This window comes from Penicillium griseofulvum, assembly GCF_001561935.1.
Source record: "Penicillium griseofulvum strain PG3 chromosome Unknown contig_80, whole genome shotgun sequence".
NCBI classification, from domain to species: Eukaryota; Fungi; Ascomycota; class Eurotiomycetes; order Eurotiales; family Aspergillaceae; genus Penicillium; species Penicillium griseofulvum.
This window is the reverse complement of record NW_024467471.1, coordinates 3,955,463-3,975,086: the sequence shown is the minus strand read 5'-3', so window position 1 is coordinate 3,975,086 and position 19,624 is coordinate 3,955,463. Positions and strand designations below refer to the sequence as shown.

At 49.0% G+C, this 19,624-nt stretch overlaps 9 protein-coding genes across 9 annotated transcripts; 5 read left to right on the top strand and 4 right to left on the bottom strand.

Moving 5' to 3' along the window:
- Positions 1-646: 646 nt before the first annotated feature.
- On the top strand, positions 647-1,762 carry PGRI_024320 (metallophosphatase domain-containing protein; the record flags this gene model as incomplete). The annotated part of the gene is made up of 1 exon (XM_040790145.1): positions 647-1,762. The coding sequence occupies one exon, from the start codon at positions 647-649 to the stop codon at positions 1,760-1,762; it is 1,116 nt and encodes a 371-aa protein (XP_040647098.1).
- A 491-nt stretch (positions 1,763-2,253) lies between these two features.
- On the bottom strand, positions 2,254-3,860 carry PGRI_024310 (L-lactate dehydrogenase (cytochrome); the record flags this gene model as incomplete). The annotated part of the gene is made up of 3 exons (XM_040790144.1): positions 2,254-3,330; positions 3,383-3,696; positions 3,752-3,860. The coding sequence occupies 3 exons, from the start codon at positions 3,858-3,860 to the stop codon at positions 2,254-2,256; spliced, it is 1,500 nt and encodes a 499-aa protein (XP_040647097.1).
- Positions 3,861-6,752: 2,892 nt separating this feature from the next.
- PGRI_024300 (putative MFS monosaccharide transporter) lies at positions 6,753-8,423 on the top strand (the record flags this gene model as incomplete). The annotated part of the gene is made up of 2 exons (XM_040790143.1): positions 6,753-6,846; positions 6,895-8,423. The coding sequence occupies 2 exons, from the start codon at positions 6,753-6,755 to the stop codon at positions 8,421-8,423; spliced, it is 1,623 nt and encodes a 540-aa protein (XP_040647096.1).
- A 1,203-nt stretch (positions 8,424-9,626) lies between these two features.
- PGRI_024290 (uncharacterized protein) lies at positions 9,627-10,301 on the top strand (the record flags this gene model as incomplete). Its single annotated transcript, XM_040790142.1, has 1 exon — positions 9,627-10,301. One exon carries the CDS (start codon positions 9,627-9,629, stop codon positions 10,299-10,301), a length of 675 nt encoding a protein of 224 aa, XP_040647095.1.
- A 738-nt stretch (positions 10,302-11,039) lies between these two features.
- Positions 11,040-12,745, top strand: PGRI_024280 (uncharacterized protein; the record flags this gene model as incomplete). Its single annotated transcript, XM_040790141.1, has 2 exons — positions 11,040-11,085; positions 11,148-12,745. 2 exons carry the CDS (start codon positions 11,040-11,042, stop codon positions 12,743-12,745), a joined length of 1,644 nt encoding a protein of 547 aa, XP_040647094.1.
- Positions 12,746-13,546: 801 nt separating this feature from the next.
- On the top strand, positions 13,547-14,599 carry PGRI_024270 (DUF3431 domain-containing protein; the record flags this gene model as incomplete). The annotated part of the gene is made up of 3 exons (XM_040790140.1): positions 13,547-13,860; positions 13,919-14,488; positions 14,536-14,599. The coding sequence occupies 3 exons, from the start codon at positions 13,547-13,549 to the stop codon at positions 14,597-14,599; spliced, it is 948 nt and encodes a 315-aa protein (XP_040647093.1).
- Positions 14,600-14,943: 344 nt separating this feature from the next.
- On the bottom strand, positions 14,944-16,089 carry PGRI_024260 (alpha-ketoglutarate-dependent dioxygenase AlkB family protein; the record flags this gene model as incomplete). The annotated part of the gene is made up of 1 exon (XM_040790139.1): positions 14,944-16,089. One exon carries the CDS (start codon positions 16,087-16,089, stop codon positions 14,944-14,946), a length of 1,146 nt encoding a protein of 381 aa, XP_040647092.1.
- Positions 16,090-16,263: 174 nt separating this feature from the next.
- Positions 16,264-17,357, bottom strand: PGRI_024250 (zinc-binding alcohol dehydrogenase family protein; the record flags this gene model as incomplete). Its single annotated transcript, XM_040790138.1, has 2 exons — positions 16,264-16,964; positions 17,018-17,357. The coding sequence occupies 2 exons, from the start codon at positions 17,355-17,357 to the stop codon at positions 16,264-16,266; spliced, it is 1,041 nt and encodes a 346-aa protein (XP_040647091.1).
- A 250-nt stretch (positions 17,358-17,607) lies between these two features.
- Positions 17,608-19,053, bottom strand: PGRI_024240 (LLM class flavin-dependent oxidoreductase; the record flags this gene model as incomplete). The annotated part of the gene is made up of 1 exon (XM_040790137.1): positions 17,608-19,053. The coding sequence occupies one exon, from the start codon at positions 19,051-19,053 to the stop codon at positions 17,608-17,610; it is 1,446 nt and encodes a 481-aa protein (XP_040647090.1).
- Between the last annotated feature and the right edge of the window lie 571 nt (positions 19,054-19,624).

Here is a 19,624-nt window from a genome sequence, read left to right as displayed (position 1 = left end):
ATAAATGAGATTAATTTGAGGAAGAAAAAAAGGTGAAGTTGATGGGAAAATAGCGGGAAAGGTAAAAGTTTGCCCAAAGAGAAGTATGGGCCACAACGATCTGATCACAAACTTCAAAATGTTATAAAAGAGATAAACTGAGAAATGTGAAATGAGATGAGATGATATTCCGCAAGCAGCCACAGCGTCGTGGTGGCAAATATCGACGCATTGAGATAGACAACAAATAACCTATATAAAAATGTTAAAGAGATAAGTTTCAAACCTGATTTGTGAGAAACATACATAGTATCAAGTAAGTACTATAGTCAGGTGAGCCAGATAATATATTCCCTTTTTATTGTGTATATTGATTCTGTTAACGTTTTAGAGCTGTTTTAGAGCTGTTGGATGTGTGGGATGTTTTTGGTGTTTTAGGTGATTTAGGTGATTTAGATGATTTAGATATATGCTACATATTTGTTAACCTATTCTATTCTATATATTCTAATTACTATTCTATAAAATTTCAATCAAATTGGAAAAAAAAAAAAAAAGAAGAAGATCGACCTGATGTCACGATCCCCGCTTGGGGTAACTGGGTAACTGACTTTATCTTGGTGGATTCACTTCTTGAACCCTCATAGCCTTTGGCTTCTCTATCACCATGGCAAACCCCTTCAACCGCCGCCCTATTCCCGACTACTTCATCGCTTCTCCTTTGGTAGCTCTACTCTATCCAGTGCACCAGGTGTTACTTCGTCTGCGCGGACCTCCTCGACTCCCTCCACCAGACACTCAACCAATCCGAGTAGTCTGCATCTCTGACACCCACACCCTCGAATGGCCAGATATACCTGATGGAGACCTTCTCATCCATGCTGGTGACCTTTGCAACGATGGCTCCGCGCGCGATATCCAAGCTTCTGTGAACTGGCTTCGAAGCCTTCCCCACCCACACAAAATCGCCATCGGAGGGAACCATGACAGCTACTTTGACGTGCGATCACGCCTGGATGAGGACCGCATAGACCCAGCTTCTACAGGAGATTCCTTTGCCGCAGTCTCCTCCTCCACGGCATCCATCCACTCGATCCACGAGCTGAACGGCCCCTTCCGCATCGACTGGGGCGACATCCACTACCTTCAACACTCAGCCGTGACCCTCTCGTTCACCGACTCCTCAACGCCCTCTCCCACAACTCCCCTCACCAGCTCCCGCTCGCGCTCCCTCACAATCTACGGCGCTCCTCAAGTCCCAGCCATCGTCCCCTTCGGTCCCGAGCACGCCTTCACATACCCTCCACACCACGACGCCTGGTCCGGCACCGTCCCCCAAGAAACAGACATTCTCGTCACGCACACCCCTCCCCAAGCCCATCTCGATCTGTCCCCCGTATACTCCACAGGCTGTCCCAACCTGCTAGCAGAATCATGGCGCATCCGACCTGTCCTCCACGTCTTCGGTCACGTCCATGAATCCGCGGGCCAGGAGCCCATCTTCTGGGATGAGGCCCAGCGCGCCTGGGAAAGATTGTGTGCCTCTCGCCGCTCGCGTGCGCGTCTTACTCGAGTTGCTTCGCTAGCTGGCTTCCTGCGTGATCTGTTCGATCTAACTGCCTGGGTAGATGCCGCGCGGGTCGTGGGATATGGCATTCTAGGTGTAATTTGGGCTCATATATGGGGTGGGGAGAACCTTAATGGTGGGTGGATGGTCAACGCTGCTTGCATGTATCGCGACAGTGGCCGGCTGGGTAACCCACCGAGGGTTTTTGAACTGTGATTTTCAACCAAAACGCATAGCGTGCGCTTTTTGCTTCTTGTTCATAATACCATGCATGTTTTGGTGGTTTGCGCTTGGCGAACTGCAACTGTAAATAGAAGCTGAGCGGTTTATCTATGTCAAAATGGCGTCTCTTTTTGGGTATGCATATCTCTTGATCCCAGCCTGGCAAATGCAAGCTTATTTTTCAAGGTTCACCTTGTATCTCCATTGGAAAAATGATGCCCTCTATAATGAACGGATAAATGTATATGTTTACAAGTACATATTTCTAAGGTTGTCTGCTAACATCCTCCACAGGTTGGATAAAATATATCTTCATAATCTTGCTGTCAATTTTCATTGCCCATTGAAGAACATTATTCTACAAGTAAAAAAAGACCTTTTTCAAAAGAATAATTTGTACACATTGCATGGGTATAGAGACAGAGAAGCTACGCGGACAGGCCCAGCAAGCATCAACATGAACAAAACAAACGCGGTAAACAAAACTACAGTTTTGGCTTCTCATTAAACCTCGGCGCCTCCAATGGATCATAAGCACCAAGTCCAAGGGTATCAGAGGGCACAACCCCAGAGTGTCCACCCAACAACCCACGGGTATCAAGCAGACTGGGATTAAGCTCTGCAATGCTAGTGGCTCCAATCAACCGCATATTCATCTCCATCTCATCCTTGAGCAGTTGCATAGCCCGGTTCACACCGTCAAGGCCATAAGAAGACATCGCAAACAGGAAAGGCCGGCCAATACCGATACCTGTTGCACCGAGACAAAGCGCCTTGATGATATCAGTTGCGCGACGCACACCGCCGTCAACAAAGACTTCAATGCGCTTTTCCCAGCCGCGCTCACGAAGCGCAGGCATCACCTCGGCCAACACTTCGATGCCCGACCGCGCGGTCTCGAGCTGCCGTCCACCGTGGTTGGACAGCACGACGCCGTCACACCCTGCCTCGACGGCACGCAGGACATCCTCAACACACTGCACACCCTTCAGTACAATGGGCATTTTTGTGATAGACTTGAACCACGGGATGTCCTTCCACGAGAGGGCGGGGTCGATGAAGGAGGAGATGGCGCGGGCGGCGCCCTGCGAGCGGTCGATGTTATCGCCGCCGGACTGGACGTTGGAGCCGGGATCGGAGAACTTGGAGCGCATGTCTTTCTCGCGGCGGCCGAGTTGGGGTGCATCAACGGTGATGAAGAGGCCCTTGCAGCCACGCTTTTCGGCGTGCTGGACGATCTTGCGCGTGATTTCACGGTCTTTGTTCACGTATAGCTGGAGCCATTGTACTTGGTCGCCTTGCTTGGCGTCGACAATTTCGTCGAAGGAGCATGAGGCTAGTGTGGGGATCATTTGGATCACGTTGTGTTGGTGGGCGGCCTTTGTGAGCACCACTTCGCCTTCTGGGTGGCCTAGTTTGCCGAGGGCTGTGGCGGTCACGTAGAATGGGATTGAGCATTTTGTGCCCAGCATTGTTGTACTCATGTCGATGTGCTCGACATCGACGAGAATCCGCGGCCGGAACCAGATTTTGTGGAAGGCTGCGTGGTTCTCGCGCATTGTCTAGTTATTGGTTAGTATTGGCGGATTCGATGTCGATATCATGCGAACTTACAATCTCGTCATCCGCTCCGCTGGAGTAGTATGCCCACGCCGTCTTCTTCATGACTTGGCGGGCCACTGCCTCAAAGTCCATCAGGTTGTAGCATGCTTCGAGGGAGGGCATGAGGGCAATGCGCTCTTGACGGGCGGCCTCCTCCGGGTCGAACGCCTTTTCTTCCTGCTCGACGGTTGCCATGTCTACTGGTCCCAGGTGTTTAGACGGGTCCAGGAACTTGTCCAGGGTATCGGGTGGGTGAATTGGCTCGAACTCTTCGGTCGCATCTTTTCCTGCGTACTTGAGGATGATCTTCTGGCCACCGGGGTGTTCTGAGGAACGTTAGTGCACATTCGGGGAGAACGGCAGTAGTAGAACAACGCATACCTGGGAGGAATTCGGTTACATCGTAGGCTTTGCCGTGCACAATGACCCAGCAGGAGTCTTTGGAATTGTGCTCGGCGACCTTCGCGCCGGTGAGTTTGCCTTCGCTCATGTTGAAAAGGATATGAGGGTGTAGTTTGCAGAAGACTAGAAGAGACGAACTAATTTAAAGGGAAAAATATTATGCGGGGAGCTTCTCGGCCGACTCGTCGGGTCAGAATTCGAGATCTCTCCTCCGATCGGACAACTCGAGCCCATCGGCTAAAGTCCGATATTCAAGAGATTGGGGGATCGTCACCTGGGGTAGTGTACGGGAGACTAAATTGACCATCGGAAATTAACTCTCTCATTGGATAATGTCTTACCGCCTTTTAATTCCCCGCCCTTTTGAAGCAGACCTCGGGACAAATCAATATCTAGAGTACTTGAAAGTGAAAGTGGATCAAATTCTGCCGGCAATATGAACCAATGAGAGAGTTATGTCTCGAGGGTCCTATAATAGTCCGTAGTAGTGGATGTTCTCTGTATTAGCCAGTAATAATGGACGCATTAAGGATACATGCCCAGGTTCCCTTCACACAGTACCAATTCTACTTTTGTGCAACGTGCTGCATTCAGAAACATCTAGAACACACAAATGGAACACATCCCTGTTAAGAGCACTACATTCCCCTGTTGGAATGTCGGGGATATTCTTTGTGGAAGGAATAGCGACTGGCCTGAAGCAATAGCATGTGATAGTCACATGATCACTGTCATCAGAGGAAATTACCCATTTTAGCACTATCAAAAGCTTCCAAACGAAGACAATACAAGCCGACAACTACTATGTAGACAGCACCACTCGGCCCTTGACTGACAGTGCCACTGTCGATCTACAAAGCTTCTTCTAAACCTGGTTTTTAGCTCGAACTGACCGTTAAAATAAAGGTGGTTAAGTTGACAGCGCACAAGCCACTTCGTTATCGGCCTCCATTCTCGCCCTACAAGGTATGCTCCCTGGCGTTACGCCTCCGGATATTCTCCACCCTCCCACGCTCCGCGATTTCTCCTTTCTCCATCTTCCGCCACTGTGGTGGCACACCTCTCCTTGTTGCCTCGTGGTTGCCGCTGACGTTGTACGGGAAAGGGGTTCGGCCAAATACACTATGCACGAGTTGTACCATGTGCATGTGGCTCACAATTCTTTCTGTCCATAGATGTGTAGATCGAACCAGGACGCACCTGATCGCCACCGATGCTCATTCAATCATCCACATGTCGGCCGATACGAGGTATTAAATCTGTTAGGGTCTATCTACAATGTGCTCTGTATATGCGCTGACATCGGCTGATTGGCTTTTCTATCACCCAACTAACCCCTCACCGGGCGAGGTCTATTGGCAGGGAGATAATGATGTTCCTACGAGATCAGGAAGGCGGTTTAGCGACATGCATTATTAGCCGAAAGAGACCCATAGTCTCCTGAATTGTGGGCATAGACATGCGACCTGCCTTGAAGAGAACTAGTGTCGCTTCAACGGTAAGTAGTTCTTCTAAACCAGTATATTCAGATGGAATGAATTTTCAATGCTATATAAATTTTGTTGCCTTTATGTCTCGGAATTGTGCACTTAGTTGCAGTTCGAGAAAACTTTGAATAGGCCAGGGAGTGGCCCAAACGACATTCATTATTGCGGATAGGAAGAGAGGCTTTTCCGCGTATCCATCTCTTCGAGACATGACGTGGGTCATGTTAATGAAAACAATTGAAAATATTAATAACATTTGAATATTCATGGGTCATTTTTTTACATCAGGCTAAAAAGAAGAAACGGCCAAGCCAAAAAAAAAAAAGAAAAAAAAAAAAGCCTCACGGGCCCTAGGCGCCTTGGCCTCTTGGCTTTGCTTAATTTTTGTAAATTAAGTTATTCCACATATATTCTTTTTATATTCTTTTCATATTCTTTTCTAAATACAGATGTACATTGTACAGAATATGCAGCCTTATATGTAGTGTATTGCCTATAGCCTAGATAGGGGTTTCTTTGAGAAAGAAAATAACATAATTAAAAGAAGCAAGGATAATGCACATTCTACAACAAGTAAGCCACTATGACGATCCTTCGATCCTTCTCCGATCCCTTTGGTTATCCATAACGCTAGTCCTTCCACGGAACATTTCACACCGGGATGGAGACGGCTTCCCGAGTCCCCCGTTTTGCAACCAGCTCCGAAAGGTACGGGAGTGGCTTGGCGCTTGGACTCGGTTTTGAGATCGGGTATAACATCCCAAGTATAAATGTATGTTGTATATTGCATGGAGTACTACTCCGTAGGGTTCCAAAAGTAAATATTTTACATACTGCCGTGTGCGTGCGCAATCCCGCTGATCAGGCACTATTTGATATCGGCAAGCCTTTTATTGGGGCCTATTCTTCTCCTTGCCGCTCCTGGCCAATCTCATTTATTTTCTCACCCGAAGAAGACATGTACCTGGTACTTCGATTCTAACATGACCCAGAATTCATTTGCGAAGTTTTATGTTTGGTCAGTCGTAGCGGATCTTAGGACATATCCACTACAAGAAAGGCCAATCATTAGATATATGACTTCTCAAGAAGAAAGGAAAGAAATTTCAGTGATGTCACCAGGGACGCAATCAGGTGGAGACCTCAAAAAATGCTTAACATGCAATTATTTGATGCATTCAGTTAATACTCCCCACTCTATAACAATGTGATTCGTTGAACCAACATTTACTCAGGTGGCTTTGTTATTTATTTTCTAAGCTTCGAGAAGACGGGGAGAAGGATTATATATGCCGATGAATCTCCTTACTACATTCGTAAATCTCCAGAGAAAGACATTCAAATATCTCCCTATTCCCCCCGGGGTTCTTCCTTTCTCCGCGTGTACATCTCGAGTCATTCCATCCCAAGATTCCTACCGGTGGACGTGTTTACGGGTTTAGTCGTCTTTCTTTGGACTTATATAGATTGGTTATATTTATCTTCTATTCATTATGGCGCCTACATATGCTGGCATGTCCGGCAGGCCCTTAAATTTGACGGTGTCGACCATCGCTACTATGGGTTTCCTGCTTTTCGGTTATGATCGTGAGTATACATCGATCTATACAAAACTCCAACGCTAACAATCCACAGAGGGTGTTATGTCTGGTATTATTGATTCCGATCCCTTTGGAAAGTTCATGCCCATCACCCATGGCAATTCTACCATGCAGGCTTTAGTTACCGCCGTCTATGAGCTTGGCTGCCTGGTGGGAGCTATGTACGCCTTGTTCGCTGGTGACAAGCTTGGTCGTCGTCTCATGATTATTCATGGTGCTTGGGTCATGATGATCGGTGTTATTATTCAAATCTCTGCCGTCAAGGGCCATGGAGCTACCGCCCAGTTCTTCGTCGGCCGTATCCTCACTGGTATCGGAAACGGAATGAACACTTCGACTATCCCTACCTACCAAGCCGAGTGCTCGCGTTCCTCCAACCGTGGTCTTCTTATCTGTATCGAAGGTGGTATCATCGCCATTGGTACAATGATCGCCTACTGGATTGACTTCGGTGCCTCTTACGGCCCTGATGACCTCACCTGGCGTTTCCCCATTGGATTCCAGATCATCTTCGGTCTCATCATTATTGTTGGCATGTACTATTTGCCCGACTCGCCTCGCTACCTCATTTCCAAGGGTAAGGTGCACGAGGGTGAGTATGTGCTCGCTGCCCTCGGTGGGTTCGAAATCGATGCCCACGAAACCCAGCTTCAGAAGCAGCTTGTTATCGAATCCATCGAGGCTGCTGGTGTTGCTGAGGGTGCTGGTTACTCTGATCTCCTCACCGGCGGCAAGACCCAGCACCTGCGCCGCATGCTGATCGGATCTTCCTCTCAAATCGCCCAGCAGCTGTCTGGTTGCAACGCTGTGATTTACTACCTCCCCGTCCTCTTGAAGAAGTCTCTCGGTCAGGATAACTTCATGTCGATGCTTATCGGTGGTGTCAACATGATTGTTTACGCTATCTTCGCCACCTTTTCCTGGTTCTTCATTGAGAAGATCGGTCGTCGCAAGCTCTTCATCGGCGGTATGACCGGCCAGATGGTTGCTATGATCATCGTTTTCGGTTGTTTGATCCCTGACCAGACCGGACCTTCCAAGGGTGCCGTTTTTGGTCTATTCCTCTACATGTCCTTCTTCGGTGCCTCGATCCTGCCTCTCCCCTGGTTGTACCCCGCCGAAATCTCGCCTCTCCGTACTCGTGCTAAGGCCAATGCTGTGTCGACCTGCTCCAACTGGTTGTTCAACTTCACTGTCGTTATGATCACCCCGGTTATGATTGAAAGTATCTCCTGGGGTACCTACCTGTTCTTCGCCGTGATGAACTTCATCTTCATTCCCCCCATGATCCTCTTCTACCCCGAAACCGCTGGTCGCAGTCTAGAGGAGATCGATCTCATCTTCGCCAAGGGTTACTGCGAGAACATGAGCTATGTCAAGGCTGCCTACGAGCTGCCCAAGCTCACCGATGAGGAGATTGAGGCCAAAGCTGCCGAGTATGGCTTCGAGTCCAGCCGCCGCCAGGGCGATATGGAGAACGCCGGCGAGAAGGGCTCTCGCAGCGACTCCAGCGATGAGAAGGAACTCCACGAGGAGACCGAAAACTCCAAGTCTCAATCTTGAGAGCAGCATTTTTGTGAGATTTGCCGATTGGTTTTTCAAGTTATCGAGGTGGTAGCACTGCGCTACCCATTCTCATTGTTATGGCCGTGCCGTTCCCTTTGTCTAATGGAGTGAACGGTAGGTTCATGTTGCTTTTTTTTCTGCTTTTGAATTATATACCCATTGTTTCTGGCCTTTTCGGGCCTAGAGGATGATACCCTGGCCCTGATGCCGGTGAAAGATCCTGTCTGCACCCTCTAGAAATAAAGTGCAGTGCTGTTTTTTCAATGACCCTCAAAAATGGTTCGGTCGGGCAAGAACCAATACATATAAATTGTTGTAAATATTATATATTCCCCTGCATGTGCCCACGCTTAACCTGCCTAGGGATTTAATTTGCGGGTGCTGCCTTGCATGAGGCTGAGCAAGGGGACCGACCATTCATATCATTTGACACTATAACCCCAGGAGTTATACTCTGCCTAGAACAATCTCATACTGTAAGATAAAAAAAATTATTTGGTTTTATAAAATCCAACCCTTTCATCTTTTTTTATTCCTTGTTCACGCGGTCAACTGCACGTGTTCTACAAGAGTCATCGGCTGATAACACCAGCAACTTGTCCTTTTCTTTTCTTTTCTTTCATTTCTCTTTCAAATCTCCTTTTAATCTGATCGCTTTGTTTGTATCGCGTTGATTGTCAAAGAACTTGACTGTCAACATATAATGCGAATACAAAAACTTGATCCCCGCTTCCTCAACCTCGGGGAAACATGAGTTCAAGCCTTGAAGCTAAGATCGTTGTGCTCGGAGCACAGGGTATATATCCCCAGTTTCCAATGTACTTGGAAAACTAAACACTATACTAACCTTAATCGTAACCAGGGGTGGGAAAGACTGCGCTCGTGGAGAGATATTGTACAAACACCTTCAACCCCGCAGCGGCTTCAACCATCGGCGCGTCATTCGTGACAAAGCGCGTCCTCGATTCCACCTCCGATACCATAGTCAGGCTGCAAATATGGGACACAGCCGGACAAGAGAGGTTCCGCAGCATGTCGAGACTTTATTATAGAGGAGCCCAAGCAGTACTCCTGTGCTATGATGTCAGGACATCCCCATACTTTCCCCTGCGTCGCATTTGCTGCCTATACATGCGCGACCTACATAACCACCAATATTGACTATTTGCACAGATCACCGACCAAAACAGCTTCCAAGAAATGGCTGGTTGGCTGCGCGAACTCCGCAAAAACATCACACCCAGCGACGACGGCACAGATTCCCTCATCATCCACGTCGTAGGCACAAAGTCAGACATTGTCGCCGACGACCCCTCCCGCCGCCGCGTTCCTTTCGAGCGCACAATCGCCTATGTCGCTGAACAACTTTATCCAACCCAAGCCTCCACCCCACCAGCAACCGCAACGGCAGGTATGGGCGGGCTAGGCTTTGGGACATCTGTCTTTGGAGGTACGAGTGGCGGCAGCAACGCCAGTGCCAGTGCCGCAGCACTCTCGTCAAATGCCCTTCAGAGTCCAGACTCGAAGCGCAGTTCGGCCTTCTGGGGACAGGAGATTGGGTGGGATTGCTGTCATGAGATCAGCGCACGGGACGGCGAGGGGATCGATGAGGTTTTCCGGGTTATCACGCGTAAGCTGGTTGAACAGCGTAATCGGCGGGATACCGAGCTGGCTTTGTCGATCGGCAGTACTTCCATAGCTAATGGGGTTGTCGGGCCTTTTAGTCCTGGGGTTGTGGAGGGTACCGGAAGTTTCCGACTCGGCCATGGTGATAAGAGGAGGAGTTGGCTTGGTTTGGCAGTACCTGTTGATGTTGATGCAGCTGAGCAGGAGAGGGTTATGCGTGCGTCACGCAATAAGGGGCGCTGCTGTTGATCATTGGCTGTGGTGTTGGATTTGCTTTTTCTTGCATTTGAGCGTTGCGTTTGTACTATTTGATTATGGGGATGTACGGTTAGTTAGGGCCCAGGTTAGGACTGTGATCTTTGATATGCATGGAAGTACTTTTTCAATAAGCATTTGTAATTTCCAACAGGATCAATATTATACGCCACATCAGCATATAGATGTGTGTGGTGGATCCGATCATCGAGATCTGATCGTAAATATCCACTGATTTGCACTAATGATTCTATATGGTATTATGTAGATCTTACATGTTTTTACCATCTCATAGACAGTAAAATAATTAGATAGCACTTTCAGCCTCAGACGTCAAACCCCCTCATTTCGCTTATAACGGACAATTTCCTTTCACTTCCTATTATCCGGCCAATCAAAGAGAACTTGTTCAGGTGGACTGTGCTGTTGCTATCAGAAGTACCTGTCGATTTCAATATATGTCCCAGTCTCACTGCCTTGGGCCAATGACCACTTTTCTCTTTCTTTTCTTTTGACGTCCCTTTCCTGGGCATTTCTTCTTTTCTCTTTCTTTTCTTTTGACGTCCCTTTCCTGGGCATTTCTTCTTTCCTCTCTTATCTTCTCCAAGCTTTTGGAAAAGAAAATATCCCTCTGACTCATTATTATATCCTTTGATCCCAAAACACACCACACCGCTCGTATTCACCCCCTCCCATATACCCGAATCCCATCTGACTCCCATCTGACTCACCATGTCGGGGGTGGAGGTGATCGCAGTCGTAGCTTGTGTGGCAGCCAGTAAGCTCATCCCCTCTCCTATTATCAATAGATGAGATTAACAACCCTAAATCGGCAAACAGTCGTCTCCGCCTACAATGACGGAGCACGTATGTATACTGCCATTAGAAAGAAACACCACGAGCGCCAGGCCACCCGGGAACTAGAACGGTCGCTCGCACTGGGCCGTACTGAGATTCAACGCCGGTTTGATCAGCACCACCAAGAGCTTGGCCGACGATACGAGGAAGGTGACGCGATCGCTCGTGAGCAGATGAAAGATATCATCATCACACTGCAGGGGGCGTTGCTGAGACATCTCCGCGAAGCACAAGAGCGGGGGACCACTTTGGATCTGATGGCGTTGCAGATAGAGTCCGACCAAGGCCGCGTTCGCACTCTCGCCATTTTGGGAGATCTGTATCAGCGTCTCTCGAGGCCGTCTCATGTTCCACCGTCCTTTTCGATGTTCATCGATCCAAACTATCACGGCAGGAGTCTGCATAGCCGTGGATATCCCTCTAATAGTCTGGACGGATATTTGCAATCCCACGCGTCGGAGATGCCGTACTTCTCTGGCGGATACCCAGTCTCATCAGGCAGTTACTCAACAGGCCGGGTCCTAACGGACGCCACCTGCGTCTCACCGACGGAAATACCGGGGTCATCGAGAGAGTATCCAGCTACGAATCCACGACCGAGCAGAAGATCCTCGTGGTTTGTGAGTAGTATGGGCGAGCTGTTCCATTCCCGCCCAGCTCGCTCGAGTATGCCATCGTTCGCATCGTCAGCGCCCGAGCCCGGGTACATCCCACCGCCTAGGGTATACAGTCCAGTGTCGTCGACATCAGACCCGATTCCGGAACTCGATGTCAGACCAGCCACGCCGCATAGACGCACGTTGCAATTAAACTCAATACCCCACGACGTCGTTTCGGGGAACCCGTGGAAGGACTCCGATTCCGATTCCGAGGACGCCCTCAGCCATGCACAGATCAAAGAAGAAGAAAGATCATACCTCTCACCCACGTCCCCATCAAAGGAACCCCGCCAAGGTTCCTTCTCCGCAGCCTCAACCGCCTCCACGGACTCAACCCCATCAAACCCCTCCACTCAAAGCAGCACCGACCGATCCGCCGAAGCAACCCGACCTCGTTGGCCACCCAGCAAATCGAACAACTATCTGGGCTTCTGCAAAGGTGCTTGGAAAGTACACACTGGATTCCGGGGATTCAGAATCTACACCGAGCCCGGAACAGGCTATTACACGCAACAGTCGTGGCTGCGGTGTGCTCATTGCGCGTTTGAAGCACCCATGGTCCCTAATAGCTCTAGCCGCAATCCGCAGTTCGAGGGAAGGGTCCGCACGCATCAAGCTAGCGGTGTCCGGTATCGATTTGGGTTCTTAGCTAAATCACACGTGCACTGTAAGCGGGACGCAGCGTCGCATTTTGCTCCTAATACTCCCCGCGGGGCGTTTTGCTGTGTGTTTTGCTGTGCAACGGCACATGGGTCAACACAGGTTTATGGGAATCTAGATACCTTTATGGCACATCTTGCGGAACAACATTGGACTATTGAGAGAGGGACGTTAGCAGTTTTACCTAGTATACGGCGTGTGGTTGGTCGGCTGGCGCCTGATTCGGAGGAGTTTGATGTGAATATTTTGCCGATGCGTTGATGTTTTTGATGCTTTAATCTTGGCTGCCTAGATTTATTTTTGGGCTGATTGTCTCAGGTTTTTGGACTCGAACTGTTGGCGTTGGTCATACCCGTTTAGTATTTTTTTTTGGCAATGAAAAAAAAAATTTGATCTGCAGTCCAAACACGGGAGGGTTATCTCCTTGCATAGGATATGTATCATGTATAGTGTCTCGAGAGAAATTTAGGAAATCAACTGGTGGATCAAAGGTTGATCTTTTTAAAATTCCCGAGGTCTGGAGTTATTACATGTAAAGTTGTAAGTTATTTACCCCCCTGAATAATTCAAATTAAATATTAAAAAAAAAGATTAAAAAAAAGATAAAACTAAGATTGGCCGATAGGCCAAGAAGTTTAAACTTGACCAATCAGATTATCCCAAATCACTCATTGACCTCCAAAATCACCCAATTTGGCTTAAATTGGTCGAGAATGGATCAGAAATAGACTCTCCACTTCACCCAAATAAGGAAAGCGCCAACTCGGATTTGTCCTTTTTTTTCTTCTTAATTTTAACCCTTCTCCGAGAAAAAGGACCATTTGGGTCTCTTTCAATTCCATTCCTTCTCGAAGTCCATATCCCTTGATTCGGCACTTTCGTCATCTCGCGTTCAGACCTGTCGCGAGTGTGTTTGATCCCCCGGCCTCCGCATGGGGCGTTGCTTATTACTTTCCTAAGATTGCGTATTCTGAGACACTGGCCTCTTCTCTTTCTCCTATCTCCCCACTCACCCCCGAATACCCTCTTTTTTTCCCTCAGTTTTGAGAATCGCGTTATGCGATGAGGTTGTCAATCCGTATCGGTGCCGCTGCGGCACTCATCATCTTGACTCTCGTCCTGGTCAACCGGAATATGAAGACGAAGGGTGAATCAATTCAGGATATATGGCACTTCGATACCGGCTCCTTCCGCACATCCATCAGAACAAAGCCCAAACCAGACACGGGATCTCAACGGAAATGGCGGGTTGCATCGGACAATAAACCCGCTTTGCTTTACCAGACCACTGATATTACGGTCCCTAACCAAGGTGTCATTGTTATGGGCAAGCGCAAGGAGGAAGATACCGTCTGGGTCGCGGCAGAGCTAGCAGAGTGAGTGTAGCTCTATCATGTTCTCAAAAGGAGAAAGCCTAATTGAATATTTCTCCAGATGGCGCAGTGTCATTTACACCGTCGACGATGTCAATGTCCCGATGCACACCCCAAAGAACAAGGGTCGCGAGGCTCTCCCCTACCTGCAATACATAATCGACCACTACGACGACCTTCCCGAGGTTGTGGTCTTCCTCCACAGCCACCGCGACGGTGTGATCGCTGGCTGGCACATCGACACCATGGATTACAGCAATGTGGACTCGGTGCGCGCATTGCAGAAAGATTTCGTGCAACAGGCAGGCTTTGTCAATTTGCGTTGCCAATTGAGCCCAGGATGCCCCTCCGCCATCCAACCTTTCCGCCAACCTCCGAATCTCGAAAGTCCAGGCGAGGCACATTACGCTGCTGCGTGGAAAGAGCTATTCCCTAATACGCCGGTTCCTCGCGAAGTCGCCGCCCCGTGCTGCTCTCAGTTTGCTGTTTCCCGAGACCAGATTCTCCGACGCCCCCACAGCGATTACCAGCGTATGTACGACTGGGTGATGAACAATAACCTGCCAGATGAGGCTACCTCGAACATTATGGAGTACTCGTGGCACATTATTTTCGGCAAGGAGCCTGTCTTGTAAGTTTTCCTGCAATTGTATTATTTCTCCGCTAACATGTTTGCAGCTGCCCTGATTTGTTCCAGTGCTATGGCGATGTCTACGGCGAAGAAGTCATCTTTAACTACTGATTTCAAGTCATTTCTCTTAGCTTACAAGGGCTGGTAGCTCTCTTGTATTTCAGCCAGAATACCTTTATTACCCGGCACTTGCCGGAACTCCCTGAGGGGGAATACCATGGCTACTGGGAAGACACAGTGCCAATGCCATATGATGACCTGCTTCGATGTCTATTTTTTTTTTTTTTCCTTCCAGAAGCAAATGTACAAAGGCTCAAATGTGCCGAGCTATCACAGTGATATCACCTGTCTCGCTTCGAGTCGCAACTCAAGAGCATGAGGCGTTCCTTTCGTGCTACGGCACACATGTATATTTTATTTGACCCAAATCTTATTCCTGTTCCACCATACACAGGCTACTGTGTAGCTCTCTCTACCTTCCCGTCTTGTAGAACCATCTCCCTCGCTACCTCATCCCACCGATACATTCCCCCACTCCCAACATTATAATGATAATAATTGTTCGTCCCACCAGGAACAACAGCCCGCCGAAAAGTAATATTAATCCGTCCCTTCATCGCCTCCCCAGCTTTCCCCTTCCGTTTAGGAATACTATGCAACCAATTCGACTGCGTCGTCCCACGCATAATAACCATATCGCCTGACCCAAGCTTCATCTTAATCTGCTGTGGCACCGTAGCAACTTTGGACCCAGACAACGTACTCGACGTCCCACCCGAAACTGTACGACTCGCCCGCGTCACACCGGTACCATCCGGCCCGGTCATTTCATGTGCAGGGACGCATCTACCCGTTTGGTTGACATTCCCCCCAGCCAATGGTTTATGCTTCATTAGAAAATCCCGCTCGCCGCCTAGCGACAGCGAGGCGATATTCGGCTCCGGGCCGAGGAAACGCTCGTCATCAGAGTGGAATGCGATGCTGTCGTCTCCTCCGGCGTAGTAATTTACCAAGCAGAAATTGTAGCCGGTTTTATTATCTACTGCTTCGACCTGTTTCCGTAGGAGATCCAGACAAGCTGGTATTGGGCGTGGCGTGCATTGGTATTTTGTTTTCGGGATTGGGGTATTGGTCTTTGTTTCTAGTAGAGCGAGGTTGTTTGAATTGTCTTGGGTGAATGTTGATGTTTCATCGACGCCGAAGACGGTTGTCCAGCGCGGTGTGGTGATTTGTGTTTCGGTGTCGCCGCGTCGGGCTGTGTATTGGACACGGTAAAAGGGGAGTTCGCGGCGGAGGAATTTGAATAGCTCGTTTGCTGTTGGGCGGGGGATGTATGGCTGGAAGTGGAGGAGGTCGAGGTGTGGTTGGTTGTTTATTTCGCGGGGTGTGCTTGCTGGTGTTGAATGTTCTAGGCCTGCTTCGATGTGGGAGGGGAGTTGGGCGATTGGGATTGGGTAGCTTGGGTGTTGGCTTGGGGGTTTGGTGTCTTCTATTGGGACATTGTTTGTCTCTGGGTTGTTGGACTCGGCTGGTTCGGGTTTGTGACGTTTTGGAGGGGTGGTTGATGGTTTGAAGAATGCATCAAGAGTGCGTTTTGCCATTGTGGGATTGGAAGGTGAAGGTGATGGGACTATGTAATTGGAATTAAGACAATATGTCTACGCGCCGCGCGACTTGGAGAATTTATGGTGATGTCATTCCAATCCCGATCTATACGATCTATACATCCCGATCTGGCTTGGCATACAGTTTGTAGCATTTTCATGGCTCTACAACTACTGCTCGACTCCCTCAGTTTCAGCAATCTTAATCACATATTTCACCGCAGATGCCTTGCCAGCTTCCAGATCTTTCAATGCACCCTCGAGACCTCCTAGTCCACCTTTTCTCACTTCATATGGATGACCCGAGAACCAACCCTGTGCCAGACCTCGACCAATGAATTGGAAAAGAGCAGCCGCAAACTCATTATCACCAAGAGCCTGGCCCTCAGTAGGGGGCGTATGAACAGACCCAACCATAGTCCGATGGATGGTAATTTGCTCCTGTGGTGTCTGGAGTTCGGCGGGTAAAACGACAGTGATCTTCCCAGGCTTATCGAGAACAGCACCAAGATTATCATAGCTTCCCTTCTCAGACACGGCATCGTAGGCATGCTGAATGGGTACACCCTTGCTTGTAGCCCGGATTCCCGAGTAGATAAAGTCGTCGCCTTCGCGATAATCAACGATCGTGTCACCCTTCTCTCTGTTGATCAAAGTCTCAACAAAGGGAGCGCCTTTGCCTGCGACTGCGATGATAGGGTGAATGTTCGATAGCTGAGCGAACTTGATCGCAAATGCGCCAACCGCCGAGGCACCGCCATATACAACCAGCGGAGTGGGTTTATCGGCGGGAGCCCAAGGCAGAGGAAGTTTCAGCTGTTGATATAGGCCCAATGCAGCTGTCATTGCAGCGAGAGGGATAGTAGCAGCCTCTAGTCAATATGTTTAGTTTATCCCCGCGGTAACTAGAACGCCAGGGACATACCTTCAAAGCTAGTTTTCTCCGTAAGATGGAATGTTGTGTATTCCCATGCAATGGCGTATTCGCCATAACTTCCATGCGGGCTACCCATCTCATGGAAAGCGGCCACTTTGTCTCCCTTACGGAAGTTCTGGACTCCATCTCCCACTGCCTCCACATACCCGGCAATATCGTCTCCCTGATTTATGGCAGCATTTCCTGGTTGCTTTTTGGGGCGTTTCCAGTCCTTTGGGTTGGTACCTGACACCACTACTCGGATGAGAACTTGCCCAGGTTGAGGATTGGGGATGTCAACGTTGCGGATGATGACCGAGACGGTCTTGTCAATAATGGCTTCTTTCATTTTGGAATTTTGGTCCTTGATGGTAGAATTCAAGCAGATCAGATTTATATTCCAAAGGTAAGGTTATATTCCAAGGTTAGGTAGGTATATTGATTTGATTTGTAATGCTCCGGGGGCCTCCTTTAGGAACTCCCCGGGGCTACCTGCAGGGCCCCGGGCATAATTATCTTATCCCCGACCCCTCTACACTTGTTAACGTCTTGACCATTACCCTTGTACATGCAGGTAGATAAAACAAGAATGGCTATATCTAGTTCTCCTTGGTCTGATACCGAGGAATGGTTTCCCCCGCCCGCCACTTGTACTTGCTCCCGGGATGATCTTCTGGCAAACGCTGCGATCCAATAAACACTTCGCGAGCTGTGGCACCTTCTTTCTCGATCTCCTCTCGGAATATCCCTCTACGTCGCAGTTCGGGCAATAAGAACTCGATGATATCTTCAAAAGTCCCAGGATTCACAATATGGGCAAGATTGAAGCCATCCACGTCGGAGATCTCCATCCATCTTTCCAACTCATCTGCAACTGTCGTGGGACTACCAACAACCTTGGCCTGTAGTCCACCCACACTGATGTACTCCACAATCCTCCGCTTTGTCCAAGGCAAGTTATCCGTGCCTGGCACGGTAGCAGACCATCTCCGAACGATGGATTGAACCCGTGTGGACTCGCTGAACCGGAAATCTTCATCATCGGCGTGGCTTGACAGGTCAATTCCGGTCCATCCACCGAACAAAGCGAGTGCACCTTCGTTATCGGCATATTGGAGATATTCCTCCCGCTTTGCCTTCGCTTCTTCATTTGTCGCTGCGACGATCACATTGATCCCCACGATGACTTTGATATGATTGGGGTCACGACCTTGCTCTTTGGCAATGTTCCGTATATTATCCACCGTCAAGCGAGTACCCTCAGGAGTTTGACCACCGATGAAGATTGCCTCGCCGTGCTTTCCGCCGAATTGGCCACCAGCCTCAGACACGCCCGCTTGGAAAAGAAATGGCGTACGCTGGGGCGATGGCTCGCAGAAATGAGGCCCGGGAACATCGAAGTATTTCCCTTTGTGGTTTATCTCTCGCACACCATCGCTAGCAATGTATGTTCCGAGCTGTCGGTCGGCGAGCACGGCGTCATCTCGGAAACTTCCTTCCCAGAGCTTGTAGAGAACCTCGAGATATTCATCTGCTATTGTGTATCGCTCGTAGTGAGGAATCTGCTCATTCAACCCATGGTTTCGGGCTGCGCTGTCCAGATAAGACGTGACAATATTCCATGCCAGACGACCCTGGCTGAGGTGGTCCACGGTAGAGAGTCGGCGTGCGAGCGCGTACGGTTTCTCATATGTCACGCTGGCGGTTACTCCAAAAATGAGGTTTTTTGTGACAGCTGACATGGCAGGAACGAGGTATAATGGGTCATTGACGGGGAATTGTGCGCCTGACGCCAACGCGGGCACAACATTACTAGGGCCCTTATACACATCATATGCGCCCAGAGTGTCCGCAATGAACATCGCATGGAAACCAGCTTTATCGAGCAGCTGAGCTAGATCGGTCCAGAACGAGAGGTTTTTGTACTGGTCGGTCTTGTTCCTAGGGTGTTTCCATAGTCCAGGTGCCAAATGGCCCGGGGTATTCATGACGAAAGCATTGAGAATGATCTGCTTTTTGCCGGAGTTTGGTTTATCTTCACCCATTTTAAGCTAGAATGCTTTGAACATGCAGTGGATTTGAAGAGTAACTGAGTTATGAGTACTTAGTCTTGAGCAACAGGAACAGCTTTCTATACGTAACTAGTGGGCAGAAGTATTCGCCAAGAGGTGTCACCATCGTATCAGCCCTGGACTCCGGGGTCATTGGAGGCTTACTATCTCCCATTCGTAATCGATATTCGACATTTTCTCTGTATATTTTGAATCCCATATCGGCCGACATATTAGGCTCTTGTGTGGGGTACGCAGTGACCCCTGTCGCTCGCGATCCCAGGTCGTTTTATCGCAATCTGGGAATCCAGGCACGCAATCCCAACCACAATCCCCGTCACACTAACATATATTCCGCAAATAACACATGTTGACCTTGTTAGCTTTGTTTCGATCTTCCAATGGCCCTGTTTCCGGACCGTTTAGCCGCATCTCTCCCACTTATTCCGCATAACGCAATCGCGGACATGGACGACGTAAGAAATATCGCCCACATGGCAACTCTGATTGTTACGCAATCCCCCAGAGAACGTTAATTGGCTGTAGATCTACAAAATCCAAGCTT